Source organism: Melopsittacus undulatus, chromosome 4 (genome assembly GCF_012275295.1).
Source record: "Melopsittacus undulatus isolate bMelUnd1 chromosome 4, bMelUnd1.mat.Z, whole genome shotgun sequence".
Taxonomy (NCBI): domain Eukaryota; kingdom Metazoa; phylum Chordata; class Aves; order Psittaciformes; family Psittaculidae; genus Melopsittacus; species Melopsittacus undulatus.
In genome coordinates, this window is record NC_047530.1 from 30,271,029 (window position 1) to 30,294,964 (window position 23,936).

General features: G+C 42.4%; 1 protein-coding gene across 3 annotated transcripts in view; it reads left to right on the forward strand.

Annotated features, from left to right (window-relative positions):
• The window catches only part of FOXN3 (forkhead box N3), a 137,737-nt gene extending 131,887 nt beyond the window's left edge, over positions 1-5,850 (forward strand). For all 3 annotated transcript variants that reach the window (XM_034061934.1, XM_034061936.1, XM_034061937.1), the window contains one exon: positions 5,142-5,850. In XM_034061934.1, the coding sequence (XP_033917825.1) occupies positions 5,142-5,691 (550 nt within the window). In that variant the 3' untranslated portion in view covers positions 5,692-5,850. The remainder of the gene's footprint in view (positions 1-5,141) is intronic.
• Positions 5,851-23,936: the final 18,086 nt, after the last annotated feature.

The window sequence follows — 23,936 nt, forward strand, 5'->3', positions numbered from 1 at the left end:
TTTTTCAATTCTCCTTTCTAACCAAACACCTGTAGCTTTTCCGTCTTAATTTCTGGGATAGAGTTAGTTTTCTTCCCAGTAGCTGATGCAGTGCAGTGTTTCAGCTTTAGTCTGAGTACAGCACTAATAGCACACTGATGTTTCGGTTGTTGCTCAGTAGTGCTTACCTCGATCAAGGACTTTTCAGTCTCATGCTCTGCTGGCAAGGAGGGGCACAGGAAACCAGGAGAGAGCAGAGACAGGACATCTGACCCAAACTAACCAAAGGGGTATTCCATGCCACAGCATGTCATGCCCACTATATAAACTGGCGGGAGATGACTAGGAACCACCAGCTGCTGCTCAGGTTGGGCTGGGTATCAGTCAGCAGGTGATGAACAGTTGTTCTGTGCAGCAGTCTTTCTGGCTGGGGTTAAACTATGACATTCTCGAGGAATTTCACAATTACCTGTAAACTGTGAACACAAGCTTCCAAGAAAATTTTCTGAAGTAAAAAAAAATTCCATTCAGGGTTCCAAGACAAAAGGCTCCCTGTTCCTAGGGGGAAAGCAAGTACATCCTCACTGGCTACTGAATAAAGCTACTGCCCTTCCTTTATTTTGGGGGGGAATCCTCTTATAAATTCTTAATTATATATTCTTAACATTCTTGCTTATTACTGGCATGATCAGCTTAACAAACCCCAAGCCATCCTTTTTGCATTGCATTCTCCTTCTCACCTTTAACAAGCAAGGAATCCTTCAGTAACTAAAGGACAAAAATGCTAGCTATCTTGGTAATTCTTTCTTGCAAAATGCAGAAGGCTGAGTTAGTCTGCAGAACTGCTGTTGACGCTGACAGAGTGCTCTTTCTGCTGGCAGTTCATGACTGGTATTTATTGTGGTCCTTGGCATACAGTCATTCAGTGAAGTACCTTTGTAAGAGCTCCTATCAATAGTGTGACCAACTTGTTGACCTTTAACTCAGTAACTGCTGATGCAGTTTCATCATACAGCAGCTGAGCACCACTTACTTTTAAAATGTTTGCTCATTCTCTTGTCTGCTGGTACGTAGTAGTTTTAAGTAACAGTTAACTACCTGTAGGTAAAAGTTCTGACTGTCCTGAATTTCCCTTTGGAATTGTGCTACCTGTACCGTGAAAAAAAAAGAAAAAGTTACTCTTTTTTTATCAGACCTGGAACCTGTCAAAATCCACAAACCCAACTTACCTCTACTGCTTTCTTTGTAACTTTTAAATGGGTGTGTCCAATTCTATACCAAAACCTGTCACCTGTGGGGGTACAGTGTCTGGTATCCAGGGGGATCAGAGGTAGATTAAGGTGATACTTAACCTCCACATAGGTTTGCTTGGTTCGTCAGTGAATGCACCTGTCTTTGATGTGGCATACTGTAAGTATATTTTAGCAAAACTTTCTGCCATTTAGCAAACAGAATGTGGTTACCTTTTTTTAAAGCTAGAAGAGAAATTTAAGGAAGATGTATCTGTCCTTGTTAAAATAACCGAGACATACTTTCATCTCATCCTGAAGAGGACCTCTTTTATAGGCAGAGGTACTAACACTGTGCAAAGAACAGTATTTCCTTACTGAGACTTGAGATCCAGCTGTTGTGAGCCCCATCTGGCTGCTGATAACATTAGTAGGAGAACTCCTATCCACTAACAGTGGGAATGGAGTCTGGCTTTCTAAAGTCCAAACTTACCTCTGCAGTGCTTGAGGGTTGTATCATTCTGCTACAGCCAACTTGAAATATTTTAAGAGGAATCTGTGCATGGTACTTCTATCTCTACAACTATGGTTCAGATCCCTCAAGCAAATAAGAGAGTCCAAGTCAGTAGGATGGAAAGTTCTAGAGACTGTCCTGTTCTTAAGTACAAGCCACCGCTTTAAAACATGTAGAATTGTCAGTTTCTGGAAATTTTGAAACAAAATTCTGGAAAAAAATGGGAAAAAATAAGGTATTACTGGAAATAAATTTCCCCTCATTGTTATAGTAAGCACAGAATTCTTAAATACCTTGTTTTCCCCTGTAATTTCAAAATAGTCTAAACATCAGAGCAAGCACTTGTTTTAAAAAATCTGTTATTGTTTCAGTAGCAAAGTTACAGTTATAACCTGAACTGTGAGCAAAAATAGATCCAGCTGGCCAAAGTGTGTCCCCTGAAGCCCAGGGCAGTTTTGTCCACTCATGATCTAGATTGAACTAAGTAGATCACATTTATTTTTTAGTGAGTATGTGACGGTATAAAAGCAATATAAAGCTTTAGAATGTGTCAGAAGCAGCTGCAGCATATGAATGGTTTCAGTATTAGTTTATTCAGTTCATTAATGCCAATTGCAAGTAATTTGTCGTATCTTATGTTTGAACTATTGCCTATCAGGATACAAATCAGATTAATTTCTTTTCAGGGTACATTACTTTTGATATGGTGGATATACATAAAAACACTCTGCCTGTGTAACTTGTTAATTTCTGCAGACGCCCTTTGCTAATTCTTTCCTTGACCTGCTTTCTCTTCCTTTTTTATTTCCCTAAACAGAACTGGTTGGAAATCTCTCAAAATGTAAGTGAAACCCAAAGGTTTTTCTGAGATGCAAATGCTTTCCATTTCCTGACCAGTTCCACCATAGATAACCTTTCTTCTCAAGTGGAGTGGTATTCCCTTTCCTCCCATTTTTTTTAAGTTATTTCTTTTTTGCACCTTTCTGTGGTCTTCAGTTTTCCTTCATCATCACCCCTCCTTGCAGTACTCCCTGTGGGATGCTAACTCCATAGTAGTACAGCTTCTGTCAGGACATTGCTTCTGTAATCCCTGGGCCTTTCATTCTATTTTTATGCTTTTTGGGAACGATTGGGATTTGGAGTAAGTCCCATGGGCAGAGCTTTTGAATCCAAATTTTAGTCCTTTTATGTAAAAGCAAACACCAGAGACTCAAGAGCAGGGCAAATCAGGGATGTCTTTTTGACACATGGTTGCTTTCCTCCATGGAACTGTAGATTTCCTTTTATTGATGGTCTCTCAGTACAAACTAACAGGAGTAGATCTAGTAACATGAAAATGGGCATCTTGATTTAAGTCCCATCTGTCAGAAGCTTTGTTCACTAATAACTTAGCCAGTAGGAATCCCATTTGAGTTTCCACCCAGCCTATCCTGTGTTTGTTTCCTTGGAGCAAGAATTTATTGCTATTTTTTAATGGAAAATTAGTATCAAGTGATTTTTATTAAGCCACATTGCTCTGACTATTAGCTGCCTAGTAAAATCAAGTAACTTTAATTTTATGCTAATTTATGATAATGTAAAACATCTTTAAATGTAAATTTACCCTAAAATGAAGAATCTGTCACTTAAAATGCATCATATGCTTCCTTGTAATGACTGATCTTAAGGACTTGGTTATAAATTCACCTTACAACTAGTTTAGTATGGATGATTTCTTCTTTTAAGCATTTGGCATCCTTTAATGACAACCCCTGCAGTGGCAAACCATCACAGAGTAAATGCAGCTGGCTTGCTGCACAGTCATGAATGACATTGCATTTAGATATTAATAATTGAAGGATCTTTGTTTATTCCTTCTGGGTTCTGTATATAATTTATGGATCATAAAGCTACTCAAAAACGTGGGGGGAAATATTTGTTGAGCAAAGAGGTTGACAGGAGGCTTTCTTTGCTAATAACTGGGCCTTCTAGTATATACATTTTTTCAAAACACCGTAAATGAGAAAATTTGGAATGGCTGATTAATTTGCTACCTTGTAGCATTGTCCTGTCACTGGTTCACAAAAGCCTGTTTCTTGTTTTAGCAAGATCTACAGACGAGAGCAGTTAGATTTATAGGAACTGTGGAATTACATCTCTCTTCATTTTCCACCTTTCAGCCTTACCTTTCAGAAATGGATAATACTCTGCTGTTCCTTCTAGAAACCAGAAGTGAGGTCCCTTCCCTGAGACCTTTCTCAGCAGGTCTCATTTTCTAAGCAGAGGATCAGTAATACTCTGGATTTGCCACTGTGCCATTCATCTTAAGAAGTACCTGTGTTCAGTGCATGTGTTTAAGAAAAGGTTTTAATCCAATACTGCCATGAGTGTGCAAAAGCACTCTAGTGATAGCATGAAGATGGCAAGAGCAGATTTTACAGCAGTTTATCATGTGATAGTTTAAACAGTGTTACCAGTTTATTGGGGATTTTTAACCGGTAGAGGGGTCCAAGGCTGGTGAAATTGGGGTGGCAGTGATGATGCCTTTATTCAATGATGAGCATCCTCCCCTCCTTTTTTCCTGCAGGAATTAAGTACTGCACAGGATCAGTCCCTTCTTTAACAGACTTGCAAGCATTGTACTTTAAAGTCAGTGGCTCTAGTACTTTCCAATGCAGAAAGGAACAGTTAGTTTTTTAATGTATCATGCTACAGTAGTTCACACAGCACCGAGTGCCATAGAACCATGACAACTTCTAGAACAAAAGCAGATACCTTTTTTTCCCCTGCTGTTTGTTTATAAACACACTGTAATATTTTGTTGGCAGCTAGGGGCTTAAAATTATATTGCTTTTAAGAATATTTGTAATATCAGAATCAGAAATGTGACTGGACCTGGGTTTTATGCTTAGTTGCTCCTTCTGTTGGAATGTGCCCTAAATAAATGGTAGCTGTGCTACTTCCATGTGAAGCATCTCCTGCCCTTGGAACACTATTGCTGGAAAAGAGTCTTTGAGAGGAGGCAAAGTACTCCAGAAAGCTAGTGTCTCTCCCCAGCATTTTTGGTAATATCATTTTGTATGGAAAGGGGAGAGGATTTTCTTTAATATCCAGTAAATAAAATAGTGTGTTTTTTTCTTCTAAATTTTTTTTGGAAGTGAAAACTATTATTTGAAAGGTAAATCAGGACTGTTCAGACATCATTTATTTGCAGCCATCCCCTCCTTGCTCCTGTCTCTTGTGCCATTACTTCTTTTGACGTGTTTCATGTGTGGAGCCAATTCACAAGCAGTTTGGGTCAGGCTTTGAAACCATCTTGCATGGACATTACTTTGATGGTCATAATTTCAGGTTATTGGTCAGTTGGATTTGTCATCTTCTGCACTGAATCAGGATCACATCTCTGTGGCTTCTGAGACTGCTTTGATTTGTTTTTACAGGAACGGAATAACCAACTGTCGGATGCGTACAGAAAGCGAACAGTCCTGTGGCTCTCCAGTTGTTAGCGGTGACCCAAAGGAGGATCACAACTACAGCAGTGCCAAATCTTCCAACCATAGGAGCACATCACCTGCAAGTGACTCCATTTCCTCTTCCTCTGCTGACGACCAGTATGAATTTGCAACTAAAGGTAGCCAGGACAGCAGTGAAAGAAGTGAAGTTAGCTTCCAGAGCCACGAGAGCCATAGTGAAACAGAAGAGGAGGACAAAAAGCAAAATCGGAAGGAGACCAAGGATTCTTTAGCTGACAGTGGGTATGCGTCCCAGCACAAGAAAAGACAACATTTAATGAAGGTGAAAAAAGTACCAAGTGACACACTGCCTCTTAAAAAGAGACGTACAGAAAAGCCCCCTGAGAGTGACGATGAGGAGATGAAAGAAGCTGCAGGATCACTTCTGCATTTAGCAGGAATTAGGTCCTGTTTGAACAACATCACCAATCGGACGGCAAAGGGGCAGAAAGAGCAAAAGGAAACCACAAAAAATTAGAACAAATAAATGATTTGTTTGAACTTACAAAGTTTTGTTTCATCACGTCAGGTGAATTCTAATGATTTGTGGCAATATCAGCAATTTTTTCCTTTTTTGTTTTTCTTTCTATTTGTTTTTGGTTTGTTTCTCTTTTGTTGGTTTTTTTTTTGTTTCTTTTTTTTTGACCCTTAAGATTTTTATTTTTAAAGGAGATTGAAGCCATAGAACTCATACTGACACTCAGCTAATTTACAAAAGCTTTTCATTACCTGAAGACAAAAAGTTAACAAATAACAAAAGCCAGAATCACCATTGCTTTCTCCGGCTTGTCAAAAATGCATGGTTGAATACGCAGTGACATCAACAGTAATGTGATGGGAGTAAAACTGGGTACTTGGAAATCCCTCTTACACTAGAAGAGCTGTGCGTAATTTAGAAATCTTTCAGGCCTGGCCCTTAAGAATTGTTTTTAATGGCCTTACAATTGGGTTAGAAGTGAATGTGAATAAAGAGATCTGGGGGAAGGAGGAGGCACATACTTCTCAACACCAAGAACCATCTAGCAGCACTTGGATACACTGTGCCATAGAAGTCTTTGGACGGCCACTGGTGGCAACTACGCAAACCATAATGCACTTTTAGTGCTTCTCATACTCATACGTGGCTCATAATGTAAAGACTGATAACTTCAAGTTTGGGGGAAATTTGAACTATGTATGCAATGGGTTTCAGTGAAATAACGAGAAGAAATAGCAGGGGGGGTCACTGTTAGTATCATCGTTAATCATTGAGTTCTGTCTTCTATATTAAATTACAAGAATGTTCAAAAAGCCATAAGCCCGAAGATTGGCACTGTGTGCAAAAAAATTATAGGAATAGGGAAAAACAAGCTATGTCTTCTAAACTGCCTGAGTAAAAAGCAATCGACTCTAAGAAATTACAGTAGATATTAAGGAAGGAAATACATCAGAATCTGTTTCTGTGGATCAAATCCTTGATCTAACTGGGGAAACAAAGCTACAAAACCTGCCATTAGTAGTATTCTGTATTTAAAAATGAGAGGAAAGCATATTGGTGAACAGTAGAACTCAGAAGTTCAACAAAAGATCTCCTACACTGCCCTCTGAAATGAGCGCGCAGTTACCATCAGTCAGGATTCATCTGTGAAAAAGTGACAGCAAAAGTTTCCAGATCAACCAGCGTAGCCAGCAGAAGAAATTTGATCCACATTGCATGGATTCCTTTTGGGAGGGGGGGAATACAAAAAGCAAACGATTTTTTTTATTCAAAGATGACAAAGTTCTTGTAAGGTAAATAATGTATTTAGCATGAAGCATGAATTATTTTCATATAAATATAGAAAATAGAGAAAAAGGCTATGCCTCTAATTTTTAAGCCCTTAGGCTTAGAGTTGGTTTTTTTGGGTTTTATTTTTTTGTTTGTTTTGTTTTGGTTCTTTCTTTCTTTTTTTGTTGTTGTTGGGTTGTTTTGTTGGTTTGTTTTTTTTTTTTGAAGCAGGTGTTTAAGGTTTAACCTTCTTCAGGGACAAACACTGACTGTTGGGGAACTTACTCTGCAATATTAAAATCTTCATGCTCTGGTAGGGCTTGGATGGTTGAATTAAACTGCCTTGTCTGCACATTCAGCCCCGCCCCCTACTTCTGTTTAACAAAAAAAAGAAAAAAAAGAAAAAAAAACAACAACAAGTAAACTGTGTCCTTTCTTCGTCTGTACATGTGTAACATGACGCAATAATCTGAGGGCAAATTTAGTAGTGAGTGTGTATGACAGAATCAAGAGAATAATGGAGGTTAACTGAGGAAAACTCTCTGATGTGATTCAGGAATAAATAGACAAGAAAATAGCTTTGCCAATTTGCCATGAGAAAATGAAGTTAGGCAGGAGCCTTACTGAGGTGTCCAGAGAATAACCAGTGTTACAGAGAGTGTGATTCAGGTATAGTGCTACTCTCCTGGTGATGACAGCTATTAGACTGGAGATCCCTACAGCAGAGGGAAGCTGTGAGATAAGTAAGATCGTCTCTCTCACCCAGATTCATGAATTTGGCATGATAAATTCTACACGTAGAATATCCTAGAGGCAAGAAGAAAATCCCAGGAACCAACCGCTTGACAGAACAAAATGGTCTGTTTCTTAAAAAGCATGCAGGTTTATATTTATCCTTAACAGCTGTTTCAGGCAGCAGTTTCACCAAGATGGATCTAGTTTATGGAGAGTGAGTTAAAGAAGGGTTTGACTTCCCACTCAGGGGAGTGAACTGAAAATTGCATTTGGAGATGCCTGTGGTGTGTGTTCAGTTAGGAGGTGGAAGGACTGAAGGGCAGGCTGGTTGGACCTGTTCGGTGCTCTGCAAGCATTTTGCCATGTAACAAACAGGGCCACACTAAGGGCATCACAGCAAAATGGTGCTTCTCTTCCATCTCACCCAGTGTGTCCTGGGATCTTCAGGAGCTGCCTGACAGCTGCTGGAGCCCAGCACAACTGCCAACTATGCAGATAAGGAAGGAGAGAGGCAGTGATAGTGCAAGGAACAGCCCTCTGCCTCCCTCAGTTGATTCCCAGTGGGGTTAATTGCCAGCCTTGGTTAAGTCAGGAGTACATGGATACTAACTTCTGTTGGCTGCCTGCAGCCCTTAGAATAAAGTTGTTGGAAAATGGGAAGGACCAGTCCCTTGGCCAGCTAGCACAGAGATGAATGAGCCATAGCTTTTCTCATATGTGATTGGACTGGGATAATTGGCTTCTGCCCCAATTCACGCTCCCTACAGCGAGAGTCCGCAGGTAGTGAACCACACCACCACTGCACAAGAAAACTGGTTCATTCTGTTTTATATGGACTTTGGGGAGAGTAATTTGAAATACAACATACTACAGTATCAGTTTGCCACTGCCTTTGCTCATTAATGCACAGTTGTACCAGCTCAGGGGTGGTTTAATACTTATCCAAAAGCAGTGTTGAAAAGTCAGATTTAGTGGCAGAAAATACACTCAAACCATGGCTCAGCCATCTCTGTCCTCCAGAGAAAGCGATGTGATTGTGTGGTGGTGGCTGGATTCTGCCGGCAGTCACGACACCAGTTCCAGAGCAGCTTCATTGATTGCAGCGTGTCAGTACAAATGAGATCCGTGTCTGCTGAACAAGTACCATTTGTTAATGTGGACTCTCGGTGACAAAGTATATGATTACCATTAGTATTACCTTAGAAAATGGTCATTTTGCATAAATATCTAATTAGGCAGGTTATCTCTATATACATACATATAATCTAAGACTTCAAAAACTCCTTTATATACTTGATGGTAAACCTAAAATGTTGGCAGGCATCTATCGTCATGTAAAATGTGTTGCTCCTAGTGTGATCTGCTGAAGAGGTATTATTTGGTAGGAGTTTACAGAGTTACATTCTGGAACCAGCAGTTTGGCTGGGGACTAATGCCATCAGTAGATTATTTCTTGCATTTAAGAACAACTGGTACTTACTGACCCCTACTCTGACTGTTGGTGAGAAGTACAGATTTTGGATTTGTATAAAATACTTAGGAGTCACCTTTTAAACTGTTTTTGTGCCTGGCTGACAATGGCAGCTTTGTCAGAACAGTCAGGCAAGTTCTATTATAACAATCGAGACTAGTTTGGTTTCCAAAATATACCATGTCAGCTTTTTAATCCAGTTGTCTCTACTTTGATTGAAACATGCCAAAAGGGAGTGGTAATTGCACTGTATTACTAACTTGCCAGACATGAGGTGGTTTGGGTTTGCTTGTTTGCTTTCCTTACTAAGCCATTTTAGAGTGAGAAGTTGTCAGATCTCTTAACTTTCCATTTTCCTCACTCTATCAGTATTGCCAAATTAGCATTTCTGCAAGACAGGTGGGGCTTGGGGAATCCCAGTAGGTCAGCAAGCATTCAGTGATGAGTTTCAGGGAGGTGTGAGTTGTAGGGATTGCTGGACTTCATAGTGGGTTGCTTTGGAATATGCCTTTTGCAGCAAGAGGCTCTTGCAGGGCAGAGCTACTATCACAAGCAGATTTCATCAGTGTCTGCAAGGAGGTGAAATTTGCTGGTTGTGCTTAATGTTCTGCAAGGAATTGGGTGTCCTACTGCATTTTGATGCAGATTCTGCCTGCATTTAAAAATTCAAGCACAGGTGTTGAGCAGCTTTAATGTATCACCCCATAGCTGTTTCTGAAAGCAGTCTGATCCTGATCTTCTCCTGGCAAAGCCAGCAGTAGTTCTGCCAAGATCACGGGTTCACAGCTGAAAAGCCTGATGTGGGAGTGAGGAGGTGCGCCATGTATAACTAGATAACTCTTCCATGACTGTTCTTTCTGGTTGAGGTCCATTCTCTGGCTCCTTTCTTAAATTAACAGGAGAATGGAATTTCAAAGGAGAGGCATCAGCTCCCAGTGCTCGACTGAATTACTGTCTACCTTTGGAAAAGATACAGAGAAACTCTGGAGGCTGCATTCTTCACTGGAGTGAGGTACAGTTACATCGACATGCTTTAGCATGAGAGAATGAAATCTTAAATTGTACACCAACTGGCACCAGGATGAAATGACCAAAACACACTTTGCCCCAGTTTCTGGGTAGCAGTGATTGATTTTCACTGAGATTGTAGCTTCCAAATTGTCTAAAGATGTAGATAGGCACAATCTGAGGTTTTCTAGGAGGTGAAGGTGTCTGATCTCACTTGCCATCAGCGGAGCTATAGACACCCAAGTGCTCCTGGAAACCTTCACCATTTCACTGTTACCATTATTACCAGTTTTTCTTGAATGTGTCCCTCAGCATTCTTTAATGCTCTCCCATGCTCTGGGATCAGAATAAATTTACTGGGAGAATGCATTTCCACTTTCAGATGCAATGCAACTTACTTCACTCCATGGAGAACGCAAACCCAGCTCCTTCAGGTATGTCACTGCTGCCTGAATAGCTCATTGGCATATTTTACAGGAAATATCTTGAAATGTTTTCTTGACTTTGCCACCAAAAGGGCATTTGAACCATGCATCCTCTTGATTGTAACAGAGTATCAGTGTTGACCGTTTGACCAGTTAAGTTTTAGTAGTGTTCTTCACAGCCCTCCAGTAATATATCAAACACTGTTATGCACATAATGCAGCACTGTGATCTAATTTAAATAATACTTTTTTATTATTTATACTACTCTATGTAATATACATCAACACTTTGCTATATAACCTAAGTGATAACCCTCTTCTTAGTTAACTGCCAAACTTTGAATTTCTGTTTGGTTTATATTGCAGTTAGCACAGTTACCAAGTTGTAATGATGTCTCTTTTCCTTTGAAATGGGATGTGTAAGTCAAACTATACATTTTGTGTGTTTCTGTTTTGAGCTGGAGTTTATAAGGATTTACACACAACATTCGGTGTTCTGTATAAATCTGCATACATTTGTGAATTCATCCGTTAATCCCCTTTTATTTAGAAAGTATTAATTGATGGTGGTTTATTAGGGGGTTTGTTTTTGCATTTTTATTTTTAGTACTGGCTATTCTTGAATTAAGCAGAGACTTGTCAGCTGGGTTGCTTTACCTTTGATCGTGTACATGACCTTATAATTCTTCCACAGTTCAGCAAACAAGTACTAGCTTCACTGACCAAAAAATAAGTCTCAACCTAATGTGTCTATGGTGCTGTATTTTGCTGGTGTACATTTGAAACCAGAACTGATTTAAAGGTCACTGTTGAGTTGTTCTAATAAGTAGCCTTTCCTGGTTTTGGGAGTTTGGGTTTTGTTTTAGCATTGAAACAAGGTATATTTATCTAAAGCTATATAATGTTTTTTCTACTGTATCACATTTCCTTTTGCAAAGAGAGGGAAATCAGCCTGGTGTAACATCCTTTCACAGTCGATGGAAGGGAGTTTTGTTTCACTTCTTTATTTTCAGTGGATTTCATTGGGCCTTGGATCAGGCCAGCAGTGATGAGAGCTCATCATCTGAGGGCTTAAGGGATGTGACAACTCATGTTGGCCCTCAGTGCTAGAAGAGATTTTACTGGATGCTGTAATTCCATGCTGGATTCTGGGATGGCTGACCATCTAGAGATGGGAATCTTTTTCATTTGTTTTTTGTGGCCTGAAATCCCAAGACTTTTCTTTTTTCATTCTGATGACATTGAACTTGCGTACATCTTTCAGTTTGTAGAGCATTGTACATTTCCTGAGTACATGTGTGGGACAGCAATTGAAAGTCATACCTGTATCTGATAACCAGTTCCCATGCCTGCATCATTCACACTCACTACTTAAAACTGCCATGATGTAAAATGTTGGGGGGAATGATTTGTGTGTGTATGAAAAGCATTATGGACTTGTACATTTTTTTTATACTCTGATCTGTAATTTCTGAAATATTTTGTTTTACAGAAAAAAAGTGATAAAGCAATCAAAAGACCAAGAGATTTAGTATCAATGCTTGAGGGTCACAGGACCTTAACTGGCCAATAAGTTAATTTAGTACAGAGATAAGCCAATTTTTTTCCTGTACTTGGTATCTGAAACTGCCAATTTCATCAATATTAAAACACGAACTGTGATGGGGAATGAACAGTGATGTTGTATTTGTGTTTACCTAAATGAGCAGTCCGAAGGCAAGTGCAATCAGCTGATCTTTAGGAAATATGAAAATGTTGATTTAGAGGCATACTTGCATTTTACATTTTCTTGATGTGTAATCATATTGCCAAAGACAAACTATTTCATCAATTATTATTGTAAATAACACTTTCCCAAAACCTACCATAAAGTTTCTGTGATGTATTGTCTTCCAGTTGCAATAAAAATTACTGAGTTGCATCAATTGAACAATTGTAATTGTGTGAATATTCAGAATATGCCCAGATATTAAGGGAAAAACAACAGTGAGGTTCTTTTTAATAAGTGAATTCCTTCACTATTAAATAGTTCTAGCCCCTGTGGGATGTTACCTGCATCTTCACTGCAGTAGGTACCAGCTCATGTTAATTTGCTGCCGTGTGCAAATGGCTATACGTACTAAATGGGTGTTACATTAGGGCCCAAACTTCCTTTCTCAGCAGTTCTGCAGCTTGGAAACAAAGCTGATTTCACTGGGAATTGTGTGTTTTTAAAAAGTCAGCAACAGTCAGGAGATGCAGTAATGAACGTATCCATCAGTGTAGATACACATAAAACATCCTGAAAAACACCACCTTCTAACCTTCACATGAACCCTCCCAGCCTTTATTCTGGTTTCTGCAGCACTAGGACCCTTTAATTCTTTTGCCACGTTAGTCTTCTGCCTTGTGGCAGGAAGGGACTGTGTGGTCTGAGATGCTGCTGAAGCAGGAGGATGGTTCTCAGCTGCATAATGAGAATGCATGGTCGCTAAAGCTGGAACTCCATCTGCCCCAGAGCTATAGCAGTGTTCCCATCATTTGTCTTAATACCATCCTGAGCAGTTGGTATAGGAGATGACCACAGCAGGCATCTGAGGGACAGAATGGATATAAACAAGTGGGGGGGGGGGGGGGGGTGGGAAAGGAGAGTGGCAGAAGAAACAAACGTGCAAGATGTACATAACAGAGCAGAAAGCAGCTCAGCCCCACATCTGACCAGCCAATTTATACTTCAGTGTATTGCCTGAAAAGGTTTCAGTTTGTAACCTCTCCTCTGTGCCCGCTGCTGCAGCAATGGAACAGAGAAGAGAAAAAAAACCAACCTCAGCCACTGAGATGAGATGAGAGGAGACTGATGAGAAGGAAAAAACACTTAACTGTGCTCTGGACTGTCTTCCTCTAATGGATCTCCCCCTCCCATCTGCTGCCAGTTAAGCAAGTATGACGCAGCATGGTCTATGGATGGATCTGTAGCGACGTGTAGTGGAGCAAGGAGACCCATGGCCTCCACAGCTTGACAAGTGACTGGTCTTGGGCATGTTTCAGCATAGGGCATTATGTGAGGGCCTCAAACTGTTTAAATCAGGCACACTATTTGAGATTCGGTGAATCCCAGTTGTGCTGAGGGCTTTTTGTGCAACCTTGCTATTTGCCTGCTATGGGCAAAACAGTCTCAAGCTGCAAATTTTACTTCATTGCCAATTAACACAGAAGTCTGATCATTCATTTGGGTATTTATAAAGGATGCAAACAACCAACCACTTACATAAGCACCTGTCCTACCTCCAGCCTCAACAGCCTTATTTCCATCACGGATTATGCTCAGCATGGTGGTAGGGCTCCTGCTCCTCCTCACGGTGCAGAAATGGATGTGGTGTGTGGTTGTATAAGTGTGTAATAGAGCATGGACAGGACTGGGAGGTTTTCCACTGCGAATTTTGGTTACAGAAGTCCAAACAGGCCAGCTAGCACTAACAGGGTGCTGCTTACTGAGGTGCAGAGCTACCACACATCCTCATCCAGACACCCCTGCAGTCTCCTGGCTGAAGTTCAGCAGCCGCAGGGCCAAAGGTGTGAGGCTTCAGGGACCCAAATAAGCAACAGAACAGACCTCACCTGCTTAGGGCACTCCAGGGGAAACCTTGGCTCCCCAGGATCACCCGGCTCGCTTGCAGGAACAGGTACCTGATGGGTGTCTTGCACTATAGAAAATAGTCAAGTCTGTATGGCCTCCATGTTAAATTCCTTTCTTTACACAACAACATATGTTACTGCAGACTCTGCCATAAAGGGGCTACATTTTACCCTTCTGCTTATGTATGCATACAGCCTGGTGAAGTTGGCTTGAATAGAAAGAAGCTCATGTAAGTAATGACAAAAAGCTTTGTTCTATGAATCCCAGATCCTGTATTAGGCCAGGAAATGAAAGAACAATGGTTTCTGTGACCTCTGCTTCTTAAAGAAATACTATAAAGGAATAAATCTTCCACTTTAACACAGTGTGATGCTTTGACTGGGCACGTTAAACCCACATAAAATAATCAAAGAGTTTTTAAACTTCATCATAAAATAGGGATGATTAACAATGGCGAGAAACTGTGGAAAACACTGCACAGCAAACATCTGTCAGAATAACAAACACACTCTGCTTTTCATCTTACTCTGTTTGACATAAGTTTGATTGCCTATAAATCTGCAGGTTTTGTTTATATTCCTATTTGTGTTAGAATTGGTGCTGCTCTGTGTTTGATCAGCAGTGCTGCTATTCACCGTGGTGTAAGAAATCAAATAATGACTGTGTATGTACAGCAATCTGCGCATTACAGCAGAGGAGGCTGTAAACACAACATTTTAAAATCTCCACTGATCATCATAAGCAATGTTCTCTCCAGGTCTTTAAGGACAATCAGTTTCTAGAGGCTTTTCCCAAGTAACTGTCATTGAAAACAACAGCATCTTTTTGGTAGCTTGGTCCTGAAATGTAGCATCTTCCTGCTGGTGAGACACAACTTCTACTTACCTGTTTCCAGACAGTTAGGCAATGCGCCACGACAGTGATGACAGTTTTCTCCTCCTGTGTTTTTAAATGAATGTTAGTCCATCCTACAGCAAAGAGGAGGGAAGCACCTTTGGTAGGTGCACCGTAGGAATTGGAAGCTGTGTGTTAGGGACACCCGGTAACTCAGCTGCGTATTGCGGGATGACGCAGCAGATTCCTCCTGAGCCAACATTTCCATATGTACACACCCAGTCTTAAAAAACAAATGTCTTATTGGCAAAATTTAACAGGAGAAGTAGGATGAGTTAGAATGACAGCAGAGAGGTTGGTGACATGGCTGGTTTGCCTTTAATTAGGACAGGCAAACAGCCTGTTAAAATAATACAGTCTCATTCCTTTGCAGCCTTGTTTTTGCATCTCTAAAACAGGGATCAGTCTGTGATGCAGGGACCTGATTTTAATCATCCTCTTACATAATCTCTGCAATCATAGTAAAGAGCAGTGCTGTTCAGTGATTTTAAAAATAGCTTTATTCTGCTATCAGCATGCTAATTAATAACTTGCTTATTCCAACCTGGTTCATTCACCATCTCAGTTCCAGAAGCCATGCTACCCGGGGTGTAATCAAATACAACTGGCTTTGCGTATTACAGTATTGTGAGAAGCAGATCATCAATCAGGAAGAGAGACCCTGCTCCTGTTCCTGATGGCCACTGCCTGCTACCTCCTCTTGGCGCAGCAGTGGGAAGGAGACATGCCTGCAGCAGATCTACCTGGTGATCCACCATGCAACAAAAGCAATGGATTTGGGGAATATTGTCCAAAAGGCTGCAAACAGCATTCTGTCAGCCACTTTGAACTTCTGAGCTTTGCAACAGGGTAGGGAGGGAGGGAGAGAAGGCAAAGGAAAGCTTCTGCTGGCAGCCAAGGAGCAGAAGGTGGTAGCATTGGGGTTACTGGTGCTGTCCAAGGCATCAGGAGCCATGGGGAAAGGACTGGGGGAGAAGCCCTGTCAGAAGCGAGTGCTCTGTATCTGCTGTAGGAAGCCGACCTGGATTTACCTCTGCCAGCCCTTCTGTTTCTGAGGGACTTCACCCTCACCACTTCCTAAAGCATTTTGCCTGCTTTGAAGCATCAGGGCTGCCTGTTCTGTGCCACCGCTGCTACCATCCTGGCACTGTGGCTGCTCCTAACCACCTAGAGCCCAGCTGCCTCATGTGGCTTCCTCACCTGGCTGCCAGAGATAAACATTACTGAAACTGCTTGGAGGGCTTTCCTGAACCTCAGTCAGGCTCAACTCCATTACCTCCAGTGTGCTGGGTGGAGGCTCATCGGTGCTGATGTAAGAACAAGATCACAGCTTGAAATTATTCCACCTGTTGAATGACTGAAGGATACTCATCAACCATGTCCTGGGGGCCACGTCGGGATGTGTCTCTGCTGCTGAGAAACCACATTTCTACTCTCTTTTCTGTTTCCTCACTATCCTGTTTTGCTTCATATGGGCAACTGAACCATATCCGAGGTGGTAGCAGGCTGGCTGCCTCCAACAGGAAACCTGGGTGCTAAGAACCCTCTGCAACTTCTTATCTCTGTTTTTGCAGCTATTTGCAAGCAGAACCCTCTGTCTTAACCCCGTGTCTGACTTAGGCCTCACCTTTCACACGGGTTGTGTTTGCCTTAGTAAGCTGAAGTGTAAACAAATGTGAAAACAGGGGACTGCTTGAATTTGGTGAGCAAGAAGCCTAATTGCTTGGGCACTTGGTGCTCCCACACACACAGCAGCTGTTTGCTTGCCCTGCTGCTTTACCACTCCCTTCAAATGAGGCTGCAGTAAAACTAATAGCCTGTGACAACGTATCTAACTGGAAGCAAATCAGTCACCTCCATCGTGCTGGTAAGATCATCTCCATTGACAGCAGTGTTTACAGAGACTGGAGGGATCATGCAGGGGACCCTGCTCTGTAGGACAAGTCACTGCCAGACAAGTAAGGACTGGACAAGGCCAAGTAGTCATGAGTAGCTGAGGTCTGAAGCCCACATTGGGTGTCCTGGTTTAGGGTTAAGCAGCAGTGGTAAAAAAAAGGATTAATTATTTCCAAGAGCTGGGAGATTTCTTTTCCTGTTTGTTTTAAGCAACTCATCTTGAAACAGCCAAGCAATAACTGTGCCTGGCTGTGTTTGCAAGGTGGAATTATAATCATTTCTGGGTCAGGGTTGAGGGGCAGAAGGAAAGATTATTTGCTCAAAGCAGGTAAAGCTTGTCTCCCTTCAAGCGCCTCTAGTTGTTTATCCATGCAGGCTGTAAACGCCACTAAAATACGTGAGAGCTCACTATGAGGACAACTGTCTGATGCATATAAAAATACAAACATATTTGATTCTAGAAAGAAGACATGTTACTATAAAATACAGACTTTGAGACAAAAAGAGAAGCTGAAAGTGGCTGCCAAAGGAAGGGATGGGATGCCAGAAGGATTAGTCCCTTGGAAGTTTTTCACTGGGGCATGGCCAGGGTTTGCTGGTTAGGAGGGAGAAAAAGCCTGAAGCCCCAGTATGACTCAGGCTGCAAAGGGGCTGCCAGAGGGAAGGGATATGTTTGCTAAGGCAGAAATTCTTCCTGGGAGCCAGGACTGGGAAATCTGGGCCAGAGGCTCAGCCCATGCCTAGGTAGGCTGATGGACAGAGCTTGGAACTGCAGTATGAGAGGGAATGCAAAGGGGCTGCCAAGGGAAAGGGCAATTAGCTGAGAAGGTCCTGCCCTGCCCACTTTTTCATCTGGGCCAGTGTGTTTTGTTTGCATCTCCTTAACAGTGAGACTTCTTAAATTACTGGGTCTCATCTCCTCAATCTGCTGGCGAGGTATCAGCTCCTGGAAGAGACCCCAGTCTCAATCTCAGCATTATCCGGGATGTCTCACTGCCTGTCTATCTACAGATTTGAACTTTCAAACTGCATATTTTTTGCCTCAGTCTCTGTCTGTCACAGAGGCAAACACTGTGTGGATTTATTGCCTCTAAGTAGACAGCACATCCTGGCTGGCTTGAGTCACCTCTAGCAATAAAGACTTGCACTTTGTCTTGTACTGTGGCTCATGCTTTCCCGAAGTCTGAATGTGTATGTTAGTTACACATCCAGAGAGGTGTGTGGGGATATGGTGTGACATGCAAACCATTCCATTGCTAACTGGTGAGGAATATCCTCAGTCTGCCAGAGCTAACAGCACTCACACTGTGCAGAGGGTCAGAGACTGGTTGGTGGGACCCCTAGGTGCAGGTACACAGGGTGGTTGGTACCGAACCAGGAGACAGGTCAGCGCATCCCATCCATGCTGTGCTCTGAGCAGCGGAGCTCAGTTCCCTTAAGATAGTACTGCAGGAAGACACTTTGTGGACCAGCTCTGTCACCTCTGTATGGCATTGCTGCATAGGCATCATCAGCACTGTGCACTTGGGTCATTCATTGCGCTATGTTGGCAACAGGGATGATCAGTGCCTGTGAGATGCTTGAGATAATACTTTTGCGCTTCACTCTCCATGGGCACCTCTTGTGCTGTACCACTGGGTCAGCAGGCCAAGCAGCAGCTGTGCTGGTCAAGGGAGTCCTGTGTAAAAGGTCAGAAGCGCTTTCTGCATAGACCCTAAACATGGCAGAGGAAGGTTGCATTGCCTCGCATTTTCTTCTAAGCAAACCTGCTCTGTTTCCAGTGCAGGGATGGATGCTCCAGAGCAAAATTCTTTTTAGACATAGAAGTATCCTAACATGCTCATCAGATTTAATATCAGGGCACTAATACACATTAATGGCCCTGACCAGCCTCATCTGGGGATCTCCACCTACACCCCTGATGACAGACCCAGGACCCCATTTCAATTCAGCCCCACACTGTCAGTCTTTGTCTGAGCTGTGCTGCAGAAGTACCAGTCTCCTGCTCAGCCACAGCCATGTCTGAGCCTGGCTATGGACCCTGTTGATCCATATCCTGACCTGCAGACTGACTTCCCAGACATGCCTTGTCACTGCAGACCTGCCCAGCAATTGGTGGGCTGTATCTAGCTCTGGTTACCATCACCATCACCATTGTATTGACCTCCCAGCTTCATTTTGGAGCTGCCTCATAAGCACGAAGTTTCCTGATGAGATCTGGACTCTCACTAGAACCTGGCTATTGTCTCTAGGTCTGCCCTGCACACCTTGTTCAGTACTGTGGGGCTGGTCCATGCTGGAGAGGTCCCTGTCTCTTAGGGAGCAGCTTGCTTTCATGGCTGGCTAGCACCAAGGTGGAGTCAGGCCTCATAGTGCTCCTTGACGAGCCACAGGACTCAGGCATTGCAGATGGGGCACACTGCGTCATGAAGGTCACACACGATTTGCTCATCTAATCTGTTCAGTAGGCTGGAAAATATAACTAATTCATTTAAATTGCTACTGAAAAAAAAAGTTGTCTAAATGTCTAATCAAGTCCAATTAGAAATCTAAGTGGATTATGTTTTCCATTGGGATACAAACGACAGCCTTGTTTTTAATCACCAGTGCTGGTGTCGAAGCCATGGGTTTGCACTCCCCGCAGCCTTGAAGGCATACCTCTTGCATGCACTGTTTCTTTCATACAATCAGGTTGGAAAAGACCTTTAAGATCATCAAGTCCAACCTCTATCCCAAGACTGCCAAGTCCAACAACAAACTCTATCACTGAGGGTCTCATCTGCTTGGGTTTTGAACACTTCCAAGGACAGTGATTCCACCACTTCCCTGGGCAGCCTGTTCCAATTCCTGATCACCCTTTTGGTGAAGAATTTTTTCCTGTTATCCAGTCTAAACCTCCCAGGGCACAATTTGAGGCTGTCTCCTCTTGTCCTATTACTTGCTGGTAGAAGAGACCTATCCCCACCTCACTAAAGCCCCCTTTCAGCTAGCTGTAGAGATCAATAAGGTCCCCCTGAGCCTTCTCTTCTCCAGACCGAGCAACCCCAGTTCCCTCAGCCACTCCTCATCACACTTTTGTTCCAGTCCCTTCGCCAGCTCTGTTGCCCTTCTCAGGACCTGCTGAGACGTGGGCTGTATCCAACCCTGGTTACCATCACTGAATCTGATTCCACCTCAATGTCTAATTTCCTACCAAAGCAGCTCATTGATAGAGGCCACCCCGTGCCCGCATGGTGCAGAGCTGCTGTGCAGCTCAGAGTGGGCAAGCTCCCTTGCCTGCTGGGCCTGGGACATCAGGCACTTCTGGCCCAAATGTTCCCTGTGTAACCAAGGCTTCAGCAGCCCTTACCCAGAAGCCTGCTCACAGTCTGCTGGGGACACCACCAACTGTATCTGCACTGTACTGAAATAAAATGGTTTTGTCCTTTGGTTTGGCTTGAAACCCCCTCCCCACAACTACTTTGCCCTGGCCTGAACCTCACTTAGAAGAAATTTTATAACCAATAAATAACCAAACAGGTATAACAAATTGTGGGGATAAAGCAAGGAAGCAAGAGAACAACTAAACCTGTGCTCTCCCCAAGACCTGTTCTACCTGTTGCACATTCGTATTGCCAAGTGAGAAGAAAATCATGATGTGACTGTATTTTTGGCATTTCTCAACTATGATATAATGGTCAGACTAAAGTTTTCTTTAGAACAAATAATTACGTTTTTGTCAATATTGGCCCACAGGTACAATGCTGGTAATCTCATCAGAGATGCTTCCATCCAGGTAACCAGGCCATCAGTCCTGGTTCCACTGAAGCTGGCAGCAAAACTTGAATTGGCTGAGGAGCAGGGCTGTCCCTTTAATCATGCACATCTGTAGGTGCAGACATTTGGACATGTTTTACAATTTTAAACTAACAGAAGATTCAGTTACTTCTTTCCAAGCCTATAATTTTCTTGTCATTTCCCTGCTCCCTGTTTCTCTGCACAGGCTATTCTGTACAACTGCTGCAAGCAATCTCACAGGCACACACAAAAACATGGCAGTGATTTTGCCCCTCTCCCCCCCTTCCATGCGTGTTACCTCATTTTGCTCTAACGGACCATCTTCTGGGCAGGGTACTGCAGATCCAATTAAATATGCTTCTGTATCAACACTGCTCCTAAGCAAAATATATTGATTGGTGAAGCTTTGGACCTACTTTAATCAAGTAATCTAAACAGGGCTTAAGCTTCAAAAGCCTGGTGATGCTCCTAGCTTCAAAGCTTTTACTTAGACTGAATTAATTTACCCTGGATGCTCTAAGGCTCCCAGCAACCCTATGGATTATAATGTTAGAGGTTGCAATCATGGCTCTGATAATATTCCCGAAGCTTAGACAGTATTGATCATATGGTAAAGGCAGAAAGGGGTGGGGAACACAAGGCAAAACCAAAAGGATTTCATTTAAAGCAGGAGTGAATCTGTTCATGTAGGCTGCTGGGAAGGAGTATCATAAGGTGTTAACAGTTATTTTTTCCTTGACTCAAGATCTATTGTGATGTGGGCTGAGTGTCAAGTGCTCATTTCCAGACTCCTTCTTGTGCAATATTGTATTATGTTATAAATATAATTCTTTGGCAAAAGGGAAGTTGGTTCGGATTTCACATGGAATAGCTAGCACAACACTGTTGAACATCAGTACAAGTTACAGTATTAGTCTCTGGTCTACTCCAGGAAATAGGAATAACGTTATTTCCCAGTTCAAGTGAGAGCTAGAGCCATTCTGTGTAGCTACCTGATGCTAAATTATGTGCAGTAATCACACAACTGCTTGAGAAGCAGACCTGGTAATATTAAGTTGATAGTTGGACTTGATGATCTTAAGGGTCTTTTCCAACCTAAATGATTTTATGATTCTATGATGCAAAGAACATTCTCATCTTTATGAATCAAGATGTTTATACTTGTAAGAACCAGTCAGGTTCTTCCATAAACCCTAGCTGATGCACTGGACACCTGTGCAAAGACAGGGGAATCTCTTACCCCATGTGCACTGTCGTCTAAAGATGCCATTAAATCTGATATAGTTTGACCTTCATTGGTGAGAACATAAATGTGACAGTGTTTGCTTACACAAACGTAATGGCACCCACTGTAGTGCTGATGCAGGGTCCCTCAGGGCTGCAGGCACATAAGCCAGTGGCATCTAGCAGTTTTATCGTAAGCACCCAGAAACCTTTTGTTTCTGTTACCCTTGGCAAACCCCTGGGACAGTCTGTATGGGTGAAGTATGCCCAGTGAAGTCTGAATGAAGAGGGGCTGGGGAGCAGGGCAGAGTTATTGTCCATCAGTGGAGGGTGGCAGAAACCCCTTGCCCTGGGCCCTGTCTGTCTTCCAGAGATTATCATGAAAATAGCATATTGCTGAGTGAATTAAAAGATGATTTAAGGCGAATATAACTTTCACATTGTTATTAGGTATCCAGGTAAAGGCTCATACTATTTTCAATACAGACTATCTCCTGCTTTACAAAATTCAAAGCCTATGAAACGGTTTCACACAGAGAGCTCTGATTACTACAGTAATAATTTCTTCTAACAGCCTTTCAAACACTTATTAATAGAAAAAATAGTTCAAACTGTCTTCCCATCACACAGAAAATATCAGTGTTCACAGTGTGAACTTTAAAATCCCATCTGATTAGTTAATGCCAACAATTATTAGTGTACTGTCAATTTAGATTTCTATTGTCCTCCATTGATCTCACTCTCCATATACTGTGCAGTGCACATCACTCAAAAAGTAACTTTGCTATGCTGACTGGCTAGGGATAATTTTCTGTCATGCTGTCAACTGGCAGTAAGTCAAATAGGACTTGGGCACATTTTCCTGTGACAGGCTCCCACCTTGCTGCATACCACCAGTAGGATGGCATCTTTAAGGATACAGAAAGTGGCTTCAAGAAGGGACCAGGGGAGTAATAGCAAGCAGAGTGCCACTTGTTTTTGTTTCTTATTCTCCTCTCCTATTTTATAAACCTTTGGGCACACACATATGGCAACATTTCTGTTGTCAGCATGGCAGAAATGACTGCTACCTCCCATGAGAAAAGACACAAAAAGGAGCTAAAAGGTCAATCACAGTCTATTTAAGATATCAATAGCGCTGCACCTGGTGTTTGGAAGGCACAAGGCTTCTAAGTTATGTTTTTCTTCTAGTCTGTTAGTGTCAGGAATCATATTCCTCTAAGGGGTAAGGTAAGGCAGCCTCTGGCATTTTGGTTTTCCTGCTCTCAGCCCTAATTAAGCTTGAGCACTACTAGCAGTACTCTTTATATTCTGATTGATTGTATTGTGGCCAATCAAAGCTTGCCGCTTTTTGCACTTAGGTTCCAGAATGGGCTGAATTGCTCCATGGCCACTGATTCCTGAAGCAGGGTTAATACAGACTGAAGCTGCTAAAGCTGTGAATGAGAGGATCCCGCCAGCCCATGGTTCCCTTACAGGTCTCCCACCCTGTACTCTGGGATCTCTGAGAGAGACAAGACATTTAGACAGCTGCATCCCAGTGGAAAGGAGAGACTGACTTTTAGCTCTGCAGAATCTGCACCTCAGGTTCACAGGTGCTGGAGAAGACTGAGGGAACTTGGTCCAGCTGATCAGCTCTGCTTAAGGTCACATAACAAAATCTCAGTCCTGAATAAGCGTGGACTCCTTGCATACATGTCTGACTTCATGGCACAAAACAGTAGGGGTTTTTCTATTTTATTTCCAAAGCCCTTGGAAGCCGCATATAGAGAGTAGACATCTGGACTCCTCATTTCTCTCTCCCTGTTCCTGCCTCCCCTCCCCCAGTAGTAATCCCTTTCTGTGCTGCCTGCAGGAGAAAATGAGTCCACTTGTTCCTCCTGGGCACTGCTGCCAGGCCATCTTACGTAAGCATCCTTTTCTGTTCTCC